General features: G+C 38.4%; 1 protein-coding gene across 1 annotated transcript in view; it reads right to left on the minus strand.

Annotated features, from left to right (window-relative positions):
• LOC105281751 overlaps window positions 1-23,128 on the minus strand; it is a 78,648-nt gene that overhangs the window by 28,751 nt on the left and 26,769 nt on the right. The window contains exon 2 of the mRNA XM_011343189.2: window positions 2,495-2,586. Within this exon, the coding sequence (XP_011341491.2) occupies window positions 2,495-2,586 (92 nt within the window). The remainder of the gene's footprint in view (window positions 1-2,494; window positions 2,587-23,128) is intronic.

The raw sequence follows: 23,128 nt of genomic DNA on the forward strand, positions 1-23,128 counted from the left end.
TGCCGCGTCGTTGCATTTCTTCATTGCATGGGGCTCCTGACCGCATCAGGATGCGAACTGTCATATATACACGTTGCAGAAACGTCGTACTTGCAAAGTGGCGCACGTGCAGGTCCATTGTGGCACCCGCCAAATAATGGATTCAGGAGAGACGACACCGAGACATGTATATGCTCGATGTAAATTCTACTGTTGTCCCTGTAAGTATGTACTTTTCCTACCATCCCCTACGCGTGATATGCTGTCTTGGGAAGAAGCGCGAAGATAGGATAAAAGTCCAAGGATGCATAGCATTCGACACAGCTTTCACGAAATGAAACGCGTTACTTCGTATTTTCCTCGACAGCGCGTATCCTTTTAGCAAACGGAAAAGTTATTGCGCAATCGGCAGCGCACTCAAAAGTGCTTCTTACTTTATGCGGCACTCGTTTCGATCAATTTTTAACATGAATTTTTCGAGGAATTTTTTAAATTGGCCGTTATAGCATATATAAGTGAAATTAATAATGCACAATGTTTCCGGATATTTGAAATTTTTCAGCATAATTTAACATAGTTAATAAAAAATATAAAATAGTATTAAAAAATACTGTTTTTAATATCGTTAAGACATATTCGTAATTTAAAGAATTTACAAGTTTAAAGAATGCGTCTTAAAAATTCATTGAAATTAAACATTGGCATTCTGTTCTTTATTCAACAGATACAGATCTGTATTTAAAAGTACATCTCTCTGTTTCTGAAAGAGTTACTTTTTTTTTCAAAACTAAGCACGCTGACGTGCATCAGAAAAGGAAAATCCAAATTCCTATCGTCCGGATGGAATCGCCCGAAGCCGCATATACTACACAAAAGCCTTTCTGTTGCGTATCCTTCCTGACAGATTTTTCAGAATTCACCACTGGTAATGGCAACCGTCAGATGAACTATTTTTCCTCTCTCTTTTTCTCTCTCTTTCCTCTGGCCATGAAGCCGTCCTATCTAATAGCGAGATCCTCGCGGTTGGTTTTGTATTCACTGCACGTCGCAACATTTGCATTGAAATTGTTGCACCCGGCGCCGATGCGCGTCTCGCATTGTAATCCGTCCGAGCAAAGGGCGAATGTTGCACGCGACCGCGCAAAAACTCGCGGAAAAAGGGCATTCAGTGACCGCGGCTAATAGCAAACACTGTACCGAGAGATCATGGATCATGGATGTCTAATATTTACTATTCTGATGTCTAGAATATCTCGTGTGCTTCGGCTTGATTACAAGATAAGTTTTTATAAGAGAAAAGAATAAATGTATTAGATTATGTCATAAAGCAGATATAGCAATGAATGATTGAAGAATTTCTTAAGCACAATTCGACTTAATGATAATTTATTAATTTATGTATATATTAATATATACAGGGTATCCCGGGTTTTAACCGACAAACTGCGGGAGCATATTCTACTAGTGGAAATAAGAAAAAATTCTTATATCGAGTTTGCTTAGAAATGCTTTATTACAAAGTTATAAACCAATATTGAAAAGAAATATCAGATAAGTAACAACGGAACATAGTGTAGAATTTGGAAGGTCGAAGATGTTTATGTTACGTGTATTCATGTTCACTATGTTGAAACGATTCAGTATGATTGTTACTTTCACAACAGTAGCTGTTAGATTTCAATCGTCGTGTCAACTAACAATTACTATCAGAATGCCAAAAGTGTTTTCAAATGAGGAATACACTGATATTCATTTCGTGTACGGATTCTGTGACGGAAATGCACGAGCTGCCGTACGAGAGTATCAACGTAGATTTCCTAACAGGAGAGTACCAGATAGATTTAAAGCAACGAATTACTAATTCAGTTACTGAGATGTAACAAAATTTTCAGGAATGTCGTACTGTAACAAATTCTGTACTACGTCGATGTCTAGCTTGTATCGATGTGCAAGGACAACATTTTGAAATGCGTCACTAAATCATTGCGTAGATAATTTTTATTTTTGTGAAAAAATCCGTTGTTACTTATCTCATATTTCTTTTCAATATTGGTTTATAACTTTGTAATAAAGCATTTCTAAGCAAACTCGATATAAGAATTTTTTCTTATTTCCACTAGTAGAATATGCTCCCGCAGTTTGTCGGTTAAAACCCGGGACACCCTGTATATATATTAATTTATATTTTAATTTATCAATTGCGAAAAAGAAGCGAACTATCTAGCTATAAGAGAGGCTCATGATATTTGTGGAATTCGTACAAGAAATTTGTGAACAAATATTATATCTGAATTCACTATGATACTATTTACGTTTATGGGACAAGTATTTTACGGCACGATAAAATGAAAGATGAAAGTTTAAATCAGCAGAACTCTTGATCTAGCGTTTTCTATTTTTACGACGATCGAATCTGAGCAACGTCCTGATTTATGCACTTTATAAAATATTTCTAATTAAGATTTTAAGGTACTCTGAGTTTGTCTAATTGTAAGAATTAAAGTCATATACTCACGTTCTCTTTGGTCGATGAAATCTGCCTCTTCGTCCTGCCGTGATATACTCGCGGTTTCACTAAAGTGTGTCTGCTAAACTCTGGCGACGGTCCTGCAACAATCAATTAAACTAATCTTGAAACGTTGAACTCACAACGTGCATAACACGCAATGGAAACTGTCCGTTAATATAGAAAGTTTAATTCTCAATTGCTCGATAATGCAGAAACTTTAATTGTCAACTCCGAATATATAGATCTACTGCAAACTTATGAATCTAGTACAATAAATTTATAAATCTATTAAAAATATCAGATTTGAAAGCATTATAACATTTTTAAAACAGAAATATAAGAACGCCAGTTTCTTTCAAACAAAACAATGTACCATCTTTGTCTCTTCTGTGCTATGTAATACTAATTTATATGTAGTATTATACATATAGAAATGTTATATTTTTGCTTCATATGAACTATTTGTGTAGTATATAAATTTGTAAGTGACTTTTACAGAATTACTCGCACGTTAACAGGCGACAAGCAATATTGAAAAAAGGATGTATCAAAGTTTACATCGCAATACGGGGTTTTACGGAGCTTTTTACAAAGCTTCCACGTTAATGAATACAGTTGGCGAACATTGATGTATCGATCGAGACTGGCTGCTCTTATATTGTTTTCTGACACTAAATGTCACGTTTTTTTATCTTTTATATATTCCATTATATGGAAATAAAGCAATGCACCAAAAAAACTTGCGAAATGTACATGTGCAATATTTAACGTATCACTGAAGGATCGCGTTGACGTGAAAACTTATTCCATAATTATCCGTTTTTACATTTCTCATTATTAATAAATAAATCTCCTCTCTCCCGCTGTCGGGATATTTTGCATTGTATATACATAAATATATTACATCTCTCGTCAGGAAAAAGTTTGGAATACATCGCAGAATGTGCACATGATTTAAAAAAAAAACAAAAATTCAAAGATTTTCCATGAATATTCTGTTATTTGCAGTTTGTTGTACAAACATTATAAATGCACAGCCGTAGGGATTAGTTTCATTTCCGCATGGTGGAATTAAAAATAAGCAACCGAAATGCATCGAGTTTTACCCCGGGATCCTGATAAACTTGAAAAGCGTGATACGTTTGATGTAGATAATCGAGCGCAGAAATATCAAAAATTCGCACACAAAGCTTCAAACTACCTCAAAAATTGTGGCTTTTTCGCGGATGAAGCGGTCCACGTTTGAAGCTGCGCATAATCGAGCCATGCAACCAAACGGGCAAAGCGCAATGAAACTGTTTTTTGTGTCGATATTCGTGGCGGCGCTCCAGCGAACCAGTCCTATCTGTTACACTAATACTACCCCTTGCTGGCATTTCAGTTAACGTAATTACGTCGACAAAAGTCCTTGGCATCAATGTGAGCCATGACGGGTAAATTCAGCGAATCTAGCCTCGGTTTTCGTAAACTCGACTAACACTCCAACCCTGTCCCCGCTCGTGGAATACTGAAACTATCGACCCATCCAGTAGCGTAGGAATTTGTTTTCGTCGACTCGTGCGAACGAAGTTGATGCTTCGGAGACGATGCCACGCGACCATTTGCATGTATCCGTATCCAAGGAGATGCAATCAGGGATCCAAGGATACGCAAGAGTAATTTCGAAAAACTCGTAAATGCGCCGGATGTTTGTACGAATTATTTGTTTTGGGAACAAACCGTATTTGTAAACTCGAGTCTCTTGCAACGCGAATTGGATTTAATTAAAGCAATTCAGTAAACGTGTGACGTGATATATTTATTCTGACAGAATTTCTAATATTTTATTTCTGACAATTTTGAGATATGTAAATGATTAATTTCATTTCGAGTCATGTAGCGAGGCCGGAGATACAACAAATTTATTAATTTCATTTATAATTTATCGTTTCATTTAGTCACAGTTTCAGCTGTGATATCTCGGTATATTAACAATTAATATCTTGAAAATTTCTGTATGAGTAGCATTACGCGCTATCATGTCAGTGTTAATAATTTAATTAAAGTTTAAGTTAATTAATGTAATTTTGAGTTTAGTAATAAATATAATTTACCATAGCTTTACGCTTATTAATTCATTACTTATACGCCATTGCATCTCAACATTGAAGCGTAATTGTATTGCGCGTGTAGATGAGAAAAGGGCTTAACGGAAGGAGGAGAGGATAATTCGTCATTCTGTCGACTACACATTAAACACGCTAATTCTTCCTGTGTAGGTGGTAAACGGACTGAAATTGTTGCTTAATGTTCTCTCCGCTTCCTCGTGAGTACGGTGCGAGTCTGAATTTCAATTAAATTCAGCCGCGCACATTCGATAGAAATTGGCAAACATTGATCACATAAGTTATATACTATATTTGGCACTGATAATTATTCCCCGTTAATAAATTCTCAATATATCGTTTGTCAAATATGATGTTTGAAAAAAGTTATTTTCGATTTTAAAATGCTTCGAGTATCCCATCAGTATTTTTTATCCGTATCTATGAAATAAATTGTCGACATGCTTTGAAATAAAATATATGGGTTGATTAGTTGAATCATCTATTTTAATGTTTTAACAGACCGTGAATGGTTGATTTAGTACCAGTTTTTATAGAGAAAATCTTTAACGCTTATTTTTTCAGAACTGAAAGAGAAAAAGAGAAATTAATTATTGTCATCATCATGAGTATTAATTTCCGTGCAGGAAAACGGGAAATATAATCTCTCGTGCGATTTTATCTTGCAAAGAAGTTCCTCGTTTCTTCGGATGTTTTATGGAACAAACCTCCTTTCCCAAAAACATCTTCAGCACAAAAGCATATTATCTCCCTCTTTCTTTCTCTTCCCAAAATAATTTTTCTAACATGCAAGAGAAATATTATTCTGTTTTTTGTATGCTGTTGCGAGAAAATATACGCCTCCATCTCACAAAATATTATTTCAAGATTTAGGAGTATCGAAGAAGCGTAGTTTTTACTGTAGACCTCGCGTTTCTCGCTACATGCACAAGCATCGGATCCTTTAATCATGCAACATGCTTGACACTGCAATTTCAACGGCATGCCGGCGCATGAAAGCGATAATAGCTTTCTGCGATGGTCAGCTACACACGCATTGGATCGCAATCACGTCCAGAAACCGATTATCAGGACCACGTCGTCGAGCCCAGTCGGTTCGGTTGCAAAATGGGTCAACGTGAAATTTTGATTAGCTCTTTAAAGCACAAGCGAATGGACCGTGCAAGTACGCGTGCACGCGCGTGTCGTACTCTGAAGCCCGCGACAACGTTCGCACATGTGCGACGGTTTATGGGAGCGAGATTGACGTCAGTGGTGACGGGGACATAAAAAGAAGTCGCGCGTAAAAACGACCCTCGCGAGTGCACAAGGGTGTGAGCGAAGAAAGGCGTCAGTAGAGCCACGACCAAATATTTTTTCCACGCCGCTTCCGCGAGTGACTCTACTCTTATCCGTGACTTACCGGATACGAGAATTTTTATCTGTACACGAGAATCAAGAGGATGTCCGCTTTTTCATTCATGTATAGTTTTGAAATCAGACATTGATATTAAATTAATGGAATTTTTCTATTAGATAGTAGACACACCAAACTTGTAGTTCTTTTTTAGAAATATTTAGCTAAATATACATTTGCATCATGAAGCAAATGCATATTCAAATACGAAAATGACAAAAGTATTGTTCCCAATGAGTAGGAAATTCTCTCATTTCCACATATGTTACGGTTAGAATACAAATGTAATGATTAAACCATCTTTCAAATAACAAATATTACAGATTCAATATCGACAATCACATCAATGTCATGAATAATCCGACAAGTAGCAAATAGTGAAATAGATAACCGCCATGCGTGTGACATAGAAACGTGTCCTCCTACGCAAACTCCGTAAAAATCCACCGTAAAAACCGCGCAAATATTTATCGCGAAAATATTTGAAGGTGCACGATCGGATGAACTGTAATAACAGCTCCTGCGTGTTTCGATCTAGCAACGAATCATCCCAGTCGACCAGATCTGACGTGCATTTGATGGCACGTCAAACTCGTCACGTCTGCCGCAAGTACAACACCTGTTCGTCGTAAAATCGCGCATGGAACGAGAGAAAAAACATGGATGATGAGAGGGAAGGGGGCTGCAGGTGCGAAATTTTCGCACGTCGAACCAAGTAATCGACACCGAGCTGTCGTTGCAAAAATTGTGACCTCGTACTCGTGCGCTCGGCGTATTTCCGCAACGACAAGCGCGCAAATCCGCTCGGTCACTCCGTACGCGCGGATATGTTCGCTCGAAGCGGATATTAAATTCTCTCTTTCTTATTCTCTCTTTTTCTCGCCCTCTCCTTCTCCTCCCGCCTCTTCTTTTCTGTGTATAAGAGTGTGCATTTCGATTAATACGGGCACTTTGCCCTGTGATTACATTCAAACTCCAACCGCCGTCACGCTCGGCGCGTCTCTCTTGCGCGCAAATAACGCATATTTAATGTTTGAATAATGCCGACTAATACCGCGATGATGACTGGTTGCACACGCGGTTTTATACAAATCGCCATGGGCGTAAACACGGCGCTAATGAGGTTTGCATTGAACTGCAGATTAAACCTATTCGTTTCGACCGAACGCATCGCGAAAACAGGAAGAATTATTCATGCGTTATTTCGTTCATATTCTCTTCCTCAAAGAATCATATTTATCATGTACATGCCCAATAATTTTGTGGATTGTTTTATTCTCAGCTTAAGAAAACAATTTCATAGATTACCCAAAATAAAAGAGATCAGTTGAACGTTGATGATAAAGTATTGAAGATGCTAAAAGAAAACAAATATTTTTGACAGAATTCCAACAGAAAATTTCTAGATACAAAAAGAAAATTGCAGTGCTTATCTCCAAAGATTTCTGCGATTATCAATATTAGAAAAAGAGAGAGTTATCTTTATGTTACGAAATACGTAGGGAAATAATAAGTGTCATAATATCATTAGATTTATCCTATGGTCATTATTAGTCCGCACGGAATGTTACACTTTCGAATTTCCTCGTTCGACGTTTCTGTATCACGAAATGCCACATGTCGCATAAAAAACGCCACTCACAGGAACGAATATTGTGCCTTCAATTATGGTCGAAAATTTTCGTCAACAACACAACTTCTCGTCCACCGCGAAATTTTGTGAATTTCTGCAAATTCTCCGAACGAAACCAACGAATGCGAGCAAACGATAATAATTTCTCGTCACGATGTAATTGGATCATGTATCTTCGGTTATCACAATTATTGCACGACGGATTTAAGCCTACCCGGTAACTCGTTACGCCAGTCGATCGATTTGTCATTAATTTCCATTGTCGGACAAGTGGCTGTACGGTATACGATATACAGACGCGGAAAATCGGATCCGTTTATTCCGACATCGCACACCAGATCGACCGTGTACCTCAAGGACTCTGACGACTCTCCGATGATCATCCCGTGTAAATCATCCCGTTGCTGTTCTCGTTGAGCAAGATTTCTCAAAGCTGCGTCGTCCGATGACAAACGGCGCTCGTAATCTTTCATGTGGCTATTGTAATGCGGTCGGCAAACGTATTATGCGAGTTGCCGGATTGCTTGCCGTTATATATTGACTGATTACAACGTCCAAACTCACAGCATGGTGATTTATAACGTTTTAATTAGTTTACTTGCTAATTGATTTACCTGTACCAGCTTACTGCGAGGACATAAATGAAAAATTAATAGCGATTTAACAGGGATTCATATTTCCCGCACTATCGTTTTTAATTTTATTTTCACCATTTCTTTATGTCGCATTTAAATACACACATTTCACTCACAATGGTATGTCAGATAGATGAATAGAACGATGAAAAATTGCACGAAAGATCGGGAGATCTCGGTGCCAAGACCGTTAGAATAATCGCAAGATTATGCGAATTCGGAAATATGGGTAAATGGAAATCATATTCCGAAAGAGGAGCACGACATTTGTTTCAGTCGTTTTCCATATCTCCGAGGTCCCGAGATAATCCTGATTTACGGCATGGGTCATCCTATATATAGTGCGGATAGCAACTAGACTCTGCCATCTGGTCTGTTCATGGCAAGCTTGTGCAAATCCCGAATAATCGAATAGAGAAATCCGTTCACGTCATTAATCAAGTAACTGTATCGTTGAAAACGTGTGTGTGTGTGTGTGTGTGTCTGGAAAATATATTGAAAATTTAATGAAAATCGCGGAGCGATCCAGAAATCATGCGACTAAAACTGAATAAAAAACGATTAGTATTACTTAGCTAAGTGAAGAATGTTCCAGTTATCTATATTCTGTCTTATCTTTAATACAAATACTAAGTTTCCTCTCGACATGATAACTTGTAGTCTGCTCCCTATTTCGAGATTCGAGTATAACTCGAGAAGAAAACCTATCTGAGAAACTTGAGAATAGTAAACGAAAAGGCGATCAAAGTTTCAAAGAAATCTTTCATGCTGAACCATTCCTCATGCTTTTCACGCTTTCTTTGTACAATAATACGCAACTAAATCTTATTGTTACAACATCCGTATTGTTACCATAAATTGGTTAAAGTTAAACAATGGAATATCACAAAGTCAAGTTTATTAAATAACGTAATATAAATACCAAATTATCAAGTAATTAATACCAAGTGTTATAACCAACATTATCACATAACTAATAAATATATATATAAAACATAATGTAATATAAAATAATTAAATTTCAGAAAAAGATTGTTTAATAGTTAAAGTTCCTCTCAGCTACAATACATCATATGGCTCTGATGATGGAATCAAGGTGAAAACAATTCGCTATTTCATGCAACTCACGCGTGCGATCGATTTGAGATACACTGCAAAGATGGTACAGCTGCAACCGGAGGTGAATTAGGGACGGTCAATTAGGACGCAGTTAATTCGGCAGACGTGGCGGGCAAACGCGCGTGGTGCATATGCGAAGGCGGATCTGCGTTTCGTGTTCCCATGGCTTGCATCCCCGATTTCACACGTGTCTTCGCGACCATGGTTGCATGCAACACGGTTCTCTCGGCGAAGAGCGACGACCGTAATCGCGTGTTCCGTATTTTGTGCCGGTCACCACGCACGCCACGTAACCCTCTCTCAACCCTGTCTCGCGCTCCTTTCGCTTTGTATTACGTGTACTACACCAACGTAATAACGCGTATTTCTAACGATGAATAAGCTATCAGTGACGCAAATGTGCTGGGTTTTTTTGTATATAAAAATAGCGCCTTTATCTCGCTTCAAATAAGCATGTATAATATATACATATGTAATATAGAACATGTACAAATTTGCGCATTTAAAATGAAATATATATATATATAATACTCTAATTCTTTTATTTTGCTTATAATAGTAATAATAATAGCATAAAATAATAATAGTAATTCCTAATTTTCCAAATATTTTTAGTGGAATATTAAAATAAACTGTTTTCTGTGAAAAGTATGCGTCGAATTTCCAAGAACGAAACAGAAAAACAGCAATATAGATGCATCAGGTGACAGTAATATGATTTTATGCATCGAATATAGCATACATTCTGCATCTAAAAGAAGAAGATATTTCAGGGAACAATAGAGAAATAATGTGAAAGTAAAGAAAGTTCTTTCATCGTGGTAAAATATACGTTTCACAGTAGCATGCACTGTATCAGGAAATATTCAACGAAATAATAATCGATATATCAAGTACCTAACAATCCTATCAAATTTATGAAAACCTATTATATCATGCAATTAAAATAATATAGAAAATATATCCATAGTATGGGCAATGGAGAACTCTCACAAGCTACTTGGAAATTAATTAATTTCAATAATCTACTTCATCATATATAAAAACTCATTATAATCTCGAAAATTGACGAGAGGAATAAATGATCGCAGTCAAGCATTCAAGATTGATCATCGCAAATGAATGATACCGATACCGGTGCCCATACCGGGCATTAGCGTTTTCGGATTAATCGTAATCGTGTGAATGAGGCGGACCGAGTTCAGTGAATGGACCAATCAACCGCCCGCTCTTTGCACTGCTTTGCCGATCCCTGGTCTCGTTAGCCAATTAAACTTCATAATTATAGCCTCCACCCGTCAGCGGGAGAGTCTCCCGACATGATTCACAACGGATGTTGTCGACTAACTCTCCTACGATTTTACCCATACAGGCGTAAAGGCGAGGCGCGAGCCCCGGTGATTAGCGCGATCGTTGTGAATCGCGGTTTACGATTACACGCGCTGGAGGCGACCACGCATTATTCACGGAGATGAAAATCGAGACTGATGGATTTTCGATGAAGCAATAGGGATTTTAACTTTGCGAATGCTCTACGTATCCCGTTCCGCTACGGCGATCGATTCTTGCCAAAAATGGAACACGAATTTCGTTCTATCTATATCCTTATCGACAGGAGATGATGCGTGACATTACCGCTTCCCATGCGAGAGCAATTTTCGCAGCAGTTACGGTTATGATAGTTGATAGTGTGTCACGCCGAATTTGTTGTTTCTTTTTACTTTACCTCTTCGTAGCTTCATTCGCATTTGATGGAACTGGCGTCAATCCAAAGCAGCTTATCGCACTGACGGCATTTGCAAGGTTTAGTGACGAATTGGCTTCGCGGATCAAATATCTCGTACGGTCCCTTTCGTGTATTCGTTTGCATTTCTGGGACGATTTCGCCGCATTTAACGGATTAATATGCACTCAAGCGTGGTGAGGAGGTGCACGAGCGTAAAACTGGTTTATTCGTATTAAGGTCTCACGCGATGTCTGCCTTCTACTTATTTTGCAAACAACAATCCATATCGATGACATAACAACGTAATAAAGTGACACTTAAATGTCACAAGAATTATAATTGGCATTAATTATGTCCATCTACTTTATGGGATACATTTCGCCAAAGACTCACGCGATCATTATTTAATATTCTCATAATTTTTTTCTTTTTTCCTTCCTTTTTTCGAAGAGAATCTATCGATATCACATATTAAATTAGACGCGTGAGTGGTGCCTGCATGAAGGTAGCGTAAATACAAGCGATGAACATTATCAGGTCGCGAACATTATCGGCCATTCACCCTGTCCATACTACGGCCGGTTAGCGCATTTACCTAATGTTGCACTGGGGCTCCGCCAATAATCGCTCACCCCTTTTTCGGCATGTAATTTCACCCTCGAGTGAATCCATACACGTAGAGGGCTCGTAACAGCACCAATGAACAGACTTTACTGTTACGAGAGTCCTTCTGGAGCGGCACACGTTTCCGCTGTGCGAAGTCGTGAAAATTGCTCGCTCGCTCGAAACACAACCGAGCCGTAATTGCACTCGTACAAGACACTCCTCGTCGTGCCGACGCTTGAAATTGCTTGCATAGCGCGCGCGTGGTCAAACGATCGCTTGTATACCTGTCATATCGCTTGTCTTATCGCTGCGCTTACGAGCGTCGTTGCATCGCGCGAAGCAAACATCCCTCCGTCAACGCGCGACGACGACTTTGCACGAGGATTCCGTATGTTGCAAAGCAAACGAGCGACTTTTTACAGACAGACAGCCGGGTCAAACCTCCCCCTCAAGACATGTGGTTCTACGATTCTCACGCGATTCTGCGTTGATCCAATTCTGTCGACAATCGATCGCTCCGAACGGAAGATTGCGACACGCTGCTAACGTTCTCCGGATATAATGTCCTCCGAGAACCTCGCGTTATTAGATCGTGGTTTCCGCCGTGATTGACGAATCCGCGCGCTGATAAATTACAGCTGAGATGCGCCTCGCGAACTTCGTCCACGGTTCGTAACTCATTCCAAGTCCGTTACTACAACGGCAGCAGCTCGCGCAAATTAAGTCTTTACGAGATTCTAGCCTGAGGAGCTTCGAAACTATGCTGAGCGTACTTTGTGACGCAACAAAATTTTACGAACCAGAAAAAAGGACAAAAATAACGAGACGAAATAACGAGAAAGAGAAAAAGAGATACCTCGAGAAACTGAATAAAACATTCGTGTACTTTACCATAGGATCGTTACGATTGTCACGAGGATCCAATTAGCGTAATGCGCGTAGCCGGAGCACAATACCGCAGTAAACCGACGTGCCGCGTATTTGGACAGTCCCCATCTACATCCCATTTAATTTGACATTCATTGCTTTTCACTGGATGGAATTACATCCCCAGCTTGACTCTGTGTAGATATAGGGAGACCGTGGTCTCAATGCGCATCATTTACGTCCGCGTTAAGAGAACCCTATTCACATGTGGCGACTCCACCGTTGCCACAAATTCAGGGAGATGGTACGCAACGACACGCTGCATATTCGGAAAAATCAACTGGTACCGAGAAATAGATGTCACATTGCTGAAACGGTGATGATTACATTGCACATCCTTTCTATGAAAACGCTACTGCTGGCACTGCCATCCGATGCATTGAACGAATCGAGATTAGACTTGGAGAGACAAATAGTTCAAGTTCGTCATCTTGGTTGGGGTTAATTGCCGCAAATAGACGTTAAATGGTGCTTTCATGTCTTAAAATACCGTCAGCTGAAACTGATGTTCCTGTGTTACAGTTTCTTTTGTTGTTTATATTTTTTTATTTTTTTTATTTAAGAGAAATAATTAATCAAAAAAGTGTAATTTGTTAAATTTCTCGATAGAAAAGAAGACTTAATTAATTTAAAAATTAATTAGACAATTTGGATGTTATATTTGCATGTAATGTGTGAAAATATTCGCGAAGAACAAGCATTGTTTATGGTATAACATTTTGTAACATTTTCAATCTCGATTCTTGTTGAAAGAAAAACTTGTTTTATCCTACAAACTATCAACGCACACATCCAACTTTTTACAATTTGCATCGCATTATCACTGAGTGCGTAACAATTCCTCAAGGTCTATCGTACGAGAGTCAATGCACAGAGACGTAATCGCGCAGCACTGAACAATCAACGTCAAAAAGTAAGGTCACACGATAGTTGGACTTCGATAATTATTATTAACGAGCGCATGTATTTTCCGTCCAGTGTAGCGAACAACGGCTGTATTCGCGATAAAATGCGAATTCCATTCCAAAGAATTACTTTACGGCTATTGTTTCGTGCCGTCTCCATTCCTATCTGCATTAACTCCTTATCTCTCGCCAGAGTATTTCGCAAAAACTTCTCGCGGGCAAGCGATCCGCTCTATATTTTCGCTAGCTTCTTTTTGAGAAGCCAAGATAAAATCTTTTAAGATTGCTCTGCTCGAATTACCGCTTGATTGCTTTTATATCTCTAATAAACCTTCATCCATATACTAGAGACCCCGATCTTAATTTTAATCTCACAGTATCCAAAGAAATTCAAGTAAATTTTTTCTTAGGAAAAATTTCGTGAAACTACTGCTCGATGTAATTTTTTAATATTTGGCATTAAACCTCGCTATCGGTAATTCTAAAGTAAACTTTATAGGAGCAAGATTTTCGCTGCAGAATTATTATGTTTCATATTAAATTTATATTAACAAATGATTTTTATATTGCACTTCATGAAGTTAACATATCGTTCTCTGTTCTTTGTATTTCTCCAAGTTTTTTCTCAAATAGATGGTTTTTTCTTTTCTGGGAACCTAATGGTCTCGGGTCGTGAGGGAAAAGGATAGCAACTCGGCTGAATTGCAAAACTGAGAGTCCGAGGGAAAGGAAATTTCGTTTCGGCGCGGGCACACCCTCGCCATTTCCAACCCCCATCGTCAAGAGGACGGTGGAACGCTCAAATATTTATTTCCCCTTTGACTTGATGCGCCAGCTCATCCGCGACTCCTCGTTCGACCAAGAAATCGCATTCTGTCTCACGTAAAAAACATAGAGGGGCTTCCGTCCATGCTTTGCTCTTGTTTTTGAGATGCATCATCTTTACGAGAGGCGGGCTTTGCGTTACTTCTTTTTCTTCATCGTTCTCTTTTCCCCCTTTTATCCGCCCCGTCGAATCGAGATCCATGAGAACGTGGAACAGTTGTATCTGAGATGTAATCTGGGGAGTTTACGTTCGGCGAGAAAAATAAGCCGGCTGATTGGACGAGAAAAAGTGGACCACCTGATTGATGATTCGACTCTCTGTAAACATAACTTTTTCGATCCATCCTCCGGGATTAGGATTGAATAACTTGGTGCAACAGCGTGCAGGAAACGAAACTTTGTTCGAAGAAAAGTTTAGTATTGTCTTTAATTACATCTTTGATAATTCCCTTGCTCAACTTTTGTAATCTATTAGGAATAATGCATTGAAGAAAAAGTTAAGAACTGTTGTTGAGAATACTAAATACTTGAACTTCTTCTCCAGTAGGGACATTTTTAATGAAGCAGAAATCGTTAGGGCTGAAAAAAACTTTTTATACCCAACATTATCATTACATACCCGAAATTACCATTTACGTTTCGTGATTGCAAATTTCTCTCCTTATCCGATTACCTAATAACAAATTTATTTTATATGTCGTCGAGAGCATCAATATAGCTCGAACTTGAACGGAATCACTAATGGTGATCACTAATAGAAATGTAATTTCCCTTCGAAAGTATCTGGGATATTCCCGGGAATCCCTGAATACGTCGCTGTGCATCGATATTTCTGAAGCTGCCTCTGCAGCCGCGGGTATTTTCTTATTCTGGAAATAACAGACGCCTCCTCCTCTTCTGCCATCGTTTTTCGTTCTTCCCCTCGACTCTCCTATTAATTCCCGTTTCTGTCCAGTGATGCGCATCAACGAGTGCAGACTCACTAATGAGACGAATAAAGTAATAAGAATTCCTCGCCGTCTCCAGCGGGACGCCCAACGCGAGGAGCGTCACCGGCCCTGCCATAGCGTGCACGCGCGACAAAAAGCGCATCTCCGCGACTGCGCTCACAATTTCAATTACTCGTCGCTTCTTTCACGCTTTGTAACAGAAAAAGTTGTACTGTGGTAAACGACCCCGCCGCGTCCCACGGTATAAACTGACAAACACGACGACGCTAAAACTTCTGAGCGAAAATCAGTCTCCGCTGCTGTTCGTTGCTTAATCTAAGAATACCAACGTGAAAAGTTCTTCATTGATATCATCATTCTTCGACGATTGTAGATTGCCGTATACAATCGATTGTTTGATTGATAACTCAGTCTTTAATTTGATGATTTGCTGTAGGTCGCTTCGCAGATTATCACAAATTTGACTGTCGATTAGGACGCATTTCGACCAATATTGATATTTCATCCCGTTACGTATCTAAAATTGATTGCAACGATGGACCAATCGGTCGATTCATGTATATTCGGTTAACAGGCTCCCCTCGGCAGACAGATTCATGCCGTTGTTACCATATAGCTTCTGCATATGTAAATGCGGTAATACTAACCGCAAAACTGCGCTCACGCAGCAGCAGTTGAATTCATATTCGGTTTGCCGGTTGAACGTAGCGTATTCGATGATACACGAACGAAGCACTTGATTGCGCGAGCGCGTCGAGCCCTTCGCGTATCGTGCAGTTTATTGTGATTCTCGATTTTCAGTTCATGCATAATAAATCAATCTCGCTCTTCATTGAGCCGCAGGAAAAGCGTGAATCACTCTCACCACTGATGTTATCTACGAAATATTTTAAGTCGGATATGGTATCGTTATAATGTGCGTATTTGCCCTGTCATATATGTTTAGTTGATGATCAATCATTACAATGCACGGAAGTAACAGCAGACTAGTAAAATGATTTGGAATTAAAATATAAATTTAAAAAATAAAATGTAAAGGATTGTTAAATGAGTATTTATATAATATTTAATTCGTCAATTCGGTAATTAATTGTAATTATTAGAAAAACTTTAGGTCTGTAATTTTCTGAGATTGCCTTGTTTTAATCAATAATAAATCTGGTTCAGATTCAGGTTTTAATTGAAACAGCAATTTGTCGACAACGTAAGTAATTAAAATTACAGCAGTGCACGAGCAAACCTAACCATACCTATCCGACTCAACTAAGGATTGAACGAGCGCGACTACCTATAAACTAAAGGTCGGAGGGCGCAATAAAAGAGAACGGTACCGTCGAGAAGTGCATACTTCATTTTCCACGCTTCCGGAGAATAGATGGATGGCAAATATTCGAAATACGTAAGCCGCAGGGACGCTTTGGTCTTAGACCGCTGAGTTTTTAATTACATCGTAATTGGAAATGTGATTATACGACGATTAACGGTGCCCAAGCAATCTTCGTGACGACAAAATCTCCGAAGAATAATCAAGATGTCAATACTGCACTAAGGAAGCTTGTACAAATAATAGTGGCAACGATAAAGATACATAAAATGTATAATGACAATATATTTCTCAAATAAATAATTGTATAATTATTTGTATGAATTATTACAATTATTTCTTAACATCGAAATTCGTAAAGTAAGTCCTCCTCTGCATCACTACACCTTCAACGTTTAGCATGTTTAGGGAAATCTAGCAGGAGAATTTGAAAAACCACAGTTTGACCGCAACACGAAAGCTTCAAAAGAAAGGCGATAAAACATGAGTAATTAAGAAATTCCATAGAGAGAAACTAACTCGGCAATCGGTTACAAACACGAAATCCACTTTGCAGCCAATCCGGATGTATTGGCAAATTCATACGTCGCTCGCGAGAAAATCCCCATCGAGAATTCCGAACACCGAAAGCGCGCGCGTGTCTGCCGCTACAGTTGCGCGAAACTTTTCGATTACACGTTAATTGGAAACGAGATTACCGGGCGGTTAGTGAATTGCCATGGCGTCCGAGTAGACGAATCGTTGCATCTTCGACGGAATTCCGTTAACGATCGCGGAATGAAAACGTAAGCGAGGATGCCGCGTGCGAGGACGATTTTCCCCTTCGGTAATTCACCGGGCATCGATCGGACGACGAGCGATGGTTTCTCGATAACAAGGACTCGGCGATCCTTACAGAGGTAATAGTGCCGATGGCGAACATTTTTATTTCGAGCTTATCTGAATCGTCCGACAATCATTTTCGCCTAGAGAGAAATGCGAGGCAATTCTATTATCCGCTTAGTTGAAATTCCAACGAAACAGAGGTGATTTCATGACACACGAATTAACATTTCCATCTCTGGAACAGTTTTGGAGCTTTGTAAAGAGAACAGAAGCGAATAAAAATATAATATTTAAAAAAATATAATTATATAAATATAATATAATTAAAATTAAGTACCTAACAGTAATTGAATTTTTAAGTTTTAAATTTCATGTGCAATTACAACTCATAGGAAAATTGGCGCTTTTATATTATTTATTGTACGATTAAAAATGGATATCTAACTTGTAAGGTTTTTGACCGTTTAGACGAGATTCGTTCGACGAAATAACAGACTCGGTCGCTCTACTAGTGTTAATGTGCTCCGTTTATTTTGGGTGTTCACCGCGTCCATTCTTGACCGCCTCTGCATGCTCTCGAGTAAATGCGGAATGCAGTTAAATGCTTGGCGAATTTCGGCGAATACGCTCGGACAAAGTTCCAAACACAGTTGTGCTCGCAAGTCTGCGATTAATTAACATTCTTGTAAATAATTATTTCCAATCGACTTTGCCAGGTTATTCGCGTAGAGATTGATTTCGCTTCGACTCGTTTCTTTAAATGCACACGAAGAAACGCATGAAACAAAAACGTAACGAATACATAATATCAATATAGTGGCTCTAGCAAATATCTGCCTTTTAACCGTTCAACAATATCTAATATTGATTAATCATTGCGAATAACTACATAGATTATCAGAAAATCCGTCATTGAAATTCGTCATATCACGATTACGTCTATCGAGATTATCAAGTTTCAAGGATATCACGTTTCCCTTGCCTCCGTTGATGCTCGCTTACTGCTGCTAATGCTAATCAATACTAATTATTCATCTATGAGCAAGTGCTCTTCTGAGATAACTGCAGAAGTCCTTGATCGAATTTTCGCAATTGAAGTCCGTATCAACTATCGATTTCCAGTAGACTCAACTCCTAAGATAGATATCTCAGAATACATGATACCTCTTGCACTTTCGCCCTTCCTTTCTCGGAGGGCGAAGCTCGAGGGAGGAACATGCGGTCACCGAAGGGAAAGTAATACCCGTATGTGTTCAGGACGCGTAGTAGCGTTCTGCGCCGTCGAATGCAGGGGCGATGACACACGCCCAATATAAAATGAAAGTGTGTGGCATGCTCATGCACGCACACACGCACACATGCTTGCGCGTGCGGAGATGCGTGTACGGAGTGCGTTACACTTTATGAAAGCTCGAGGTTGTGCTCGTCGTTCCTTCGACGGTGCCTCTCCGGTAATTTTGGGCCGAGAATCGGGCTGTGCGTTGGTATCGATCTGCAAGAAGTTACCGAGGAAACCTGGCCGACACGTGACTCATTCGCTCCTCTTGTTCCAGAATGACCCTTGCGGGATGAAAAAGCCTACGAAGGGAAGAAAAGAAAGAGAAAGAGAGAAGAAAGTGCTGCCTTGATTCACTATCTTGGATGATAAGAAGCGATAAACGTAGCGAAATTAAGTTGGCGAACGGAGAAAATGTCAAAGAAAGAATTAATTTAGTCCCTCGTAAGTAAAATATTAAATTATTGAATTCTTGTCGGACGTAAAAGAATTCTGAATTAAAACGAATGACATTATTTCAAAAAGGGATTTTCCCAACTTTTCCGCGCTTCTTTTTCCCTTTCTCTCAGTTTCGTTCGTTTCGATAGGTAGATTGTGCGCGCTCAATATCCAGCAAGAGATTATTAATTATTGTAATATTACGCGTCTATAATTTCACCTCTTTGCCACTTAAAAATCTGGTATTCATTACGGCTATCGCTCATCTATCCCATATATCCCGATAAAGTGGCATTTCATTATGTAACACATTGCACACGCCTAATGAGCACGCATCACATTTGCTGCGCTGTTCATCATTAATTATTTATCTCGATTTAGATGTGTACAGGGGAATGTTTATGATAAATTCGTTGCGCAAAAATTTCTTCTTATTTTCATTGTTACTCGTAATGTAAGCAATAATTATTATCATCGGCGATAAATATCAAGCAGATGCGCATTTCTATCGTGCAGTTGCTACAGAAAAATACTTTTCCAGAGAAAGGATAATGCGTAATGAATCAATTACAATTGCATCGTTGATGAAATTTTGCAATGTTCAAACGGATATAGAGATAATTCACACAACCTACTGTGCATATTAATTCCTCGGGCGATTCGCGGAATGGCTCGACGGTTCAAGTATTTAATGAGGTCCGTTTAACTCTCACATTAGTGTAACATTCTAAAGTTCAGACAGAGAGATATCTCGGTGATCTTGGAGTAATAAATCATTCAGCACGCGCCTATTTTCAGTTCTGATTTTATGTTCCCTTTCTGAGCATGCTGCGTTCTCCATGTTTTTATCATCAATCTTTGACGCCAAGCTTTATCAATTACGAAAAGAAGGACAAAAGAATTACATTACATTACATTAGACATTACATAATTTTGATAGTAAAAATGAGAAACAATAAACGGCAATTAATAATGACACTGTAAAATATCCTAATACGTCGCGATAAAATTGCTCGACCAATTCTCTACCTCTCATTAAAGCTCTCCAATCAAGCTCTCCACCGAGTTGAGCATCATTTGGCGGAAGGATACGGAAGAAGAGGGTGCCCTTACATCAACGTAGGCGTAAAGCCTACCGAAACACATTCGCGTCGAGAAGAAGAATGAATACGACCTGATCGATTTTGCGAGGTAGTTCGCTTCAGGGAATTCCTCTGAGTCACTGGTATTGATCTTCGCTACCATAAACTCAGGTTACTGCGCGGCCCTTAAGGATAATGGCGGAAATGTGTACTCTCGAAAACTTCATTTCACGTAATATTTAGTTATGACGAAAATGTCACAAGTCGTAAAAATAATTTCCACGCTCGCTCAGAATTTCAGTAGGTGAACTCCGAGCACTAAATGTGAAAGACACGAGCATTAGACAATGAGAAATATGAACACATTAAATTATTCGCTTTTCTGCGTTACGTAACACGACGTGTTTCTGTTTCAAAAGATCGAAAATTCCAAAGCTCCGACATGAAAGAATAAACATCAATTAATGTTGATATAACATAATAGCATTTACGGTAATGTTTTATGAAATAATTCCGCTTCATGACATAATATGCAAACTAAAATAAATACGTATAAAACGAATCGTAATATTCATTGCGTATACATAAATCACATATGGAAATGATTTGATATGTTAAAGAATTAATGAACATAGCGGATAATTTCGTTTGTTCGTAACATGCTACAAAAAATTCTGTAATAATCATAATTCGTTTTAATTTTCGCGCAGAAATCTCGTCTAATGTGCACATACGTATAAATATTCTTTCCAACCCCAATGAGAGAAATTTTCGTGTTATCTATTTTACAGCGTGCAAATTTAAAAATCTCGCGTTGCATCCATCGTCTTATAGTGGTATTGCACACGAGAACGTTCGCGGAAACCGCGCTTTCCGAACTATAAGAGATCGATTTGACGTTCACATTTCACGTGAGCGAGGTTCTCTCGTACGGAAATACGATAAACATGTACCGTGACTTTTATTGGAAGTCTCGGGGGCATATGGAAATGTTACATAGCATACAAGTTCATCGCCCCTCACGTACGGTGTACATAAAAGAATGACAAACGATACTTATAATATCGCTTAAAAACGAACAATTACATTCTTAGATCATAATTATATAATATCAAGATATCTGTGGCATGAAAAATGATAGAAATAATTAAAATTAATTAAATTATCAAAATTATGCATTCTGATGTCGCGAAATTTAAAATAAAATATCGCACAATGTAAATTACATTTTATGTACAAAATGGATCTCAAATTTTGTTATTGCAAAATAAATTTATATAATGTAATCGCTTTATTTGTGTAATTTCACTAAACTGCCAAACTGCTTTTTTATATGGAAAACTTAATTATTGATTAAAAGTAACATTTTATTTTTGCAAATAATAATTGTTTTGTCATTGCGTTCAAGAGAAAATGAATATGAATCGGATCTGTTATATTGATCGTTACAATTTGCAAGGCATTATGTAAATAAACCAACAAAAAAATCAGCTTTGTAACGCATGTATGAATTTCAGATTTATACGAACTTCATTCCGTTTGTAATTTCATTGTCTTGTAGATGCATATTTACGTAAATAGCTGTATAAATCGATTACAGACAGCACAAACAATGAGCGCATGTAAATAAATGTAAATACGTTTTACATATTAATAACACGTAAAATTTTCATTCGGCTATGAGCTGTAATTTATACAGTATTTCTGAAAAATAACTGAAATAACTTACTAAAAGGATATTAACATTATATCAATTCAAACATTGATTGTACGTTAAGTATGGTCAGTCAATGTTTAAGTTTCTGAGACTTGTTTTTAAAATCCTCGAGGAATCTTGTCATGGCCACTTGAACGGCGGGAACTTCATCATAGCGAATCCCTTCCGTTTTAGAATTTAGAAACAGAAAGTAGCCGCAGAGAGTCAAATCAGCTGAATATGATGGGTGTTCAATCATTGCTATTTGTTTTGTGACCACAACAAGAAGGATTGCCATTCATGACATTTCAACCATTCACGCAGCCGTGACAAGGGTCTTCAAGGCAGACTCGTAGAAGTCTATTCACGTGATGGTTGATCATACCTAAGATTTCATCGAGATGCCGAAGGAATATATTTTAAATATTATAAAATGAATTATTTTTACACATACGATTAATGTCAGAATTAATGTAGTGCCAATGCAGACAAAATTTAAATATCAATCCAGACTAATACCGTTTATCCTGATTAAGAGCTCAAATTTCAACAAAGTTGTACAATTTGCACCTAGCATTTGAATGTGCCCGTAATCCTCGCCAATGGGATTACGAATCGAGCGTGCGATGTGTATCTCATGATCAAGGACCGTAACATGTGCAATAGAAGTCGAGCAGCTCCTTTCGCCACGTGTCACGATCCGAGGATATGTCCTAGACGATTCGCTGGAATGAATAGTAATTCGGAACAAAGTTCTCTCTCTCTCTCTCTCTCTCTCTCTTTCTCTCGTCCTCTCTTTGTCTCTTTCTCATCCTCTCGAAAGAACAGAGTAACGTCTGAAATTCGCGCTACATTTGCACGTACGCTATGCAGGTGTCGTCTGTATGCAAGTAGAATATACGTATCATGGTACAGTAGATTCGCAATCTCGCATCGCATCTCCTAAAGTGCAATCCAGAATGTTGGATATCAATTTTGATCTTATTTGAGTCGTTCTTATATAAAAAAAGGAGGATAAAATTAACAAACTAAATGTATAATTATCTTGGCAATCGAATTTACGCGTTTTAACAATACGAAGATATTAAAGTATCTATCAAAATAACTGCTCAACCGCAAAATACGTGAACCATATCAAATCATCAAATATGTTTGTCAATACATTTTGTGAT

Source organism: Ooceraea biroi, chromosome 2, assembly GCF_003672135.1.
Source record: "Ooceraea biroi isolate clonal line C1 chromosome 2, Obir_v5.4, whole genome shotgun sequence".
Taxonomy (NCBI): Eukaryota; Metazoa; Arthropoda; class Insecta; order Hymenoptera; family Formicidae; genus Ooceraea; species Ooceraea biroi.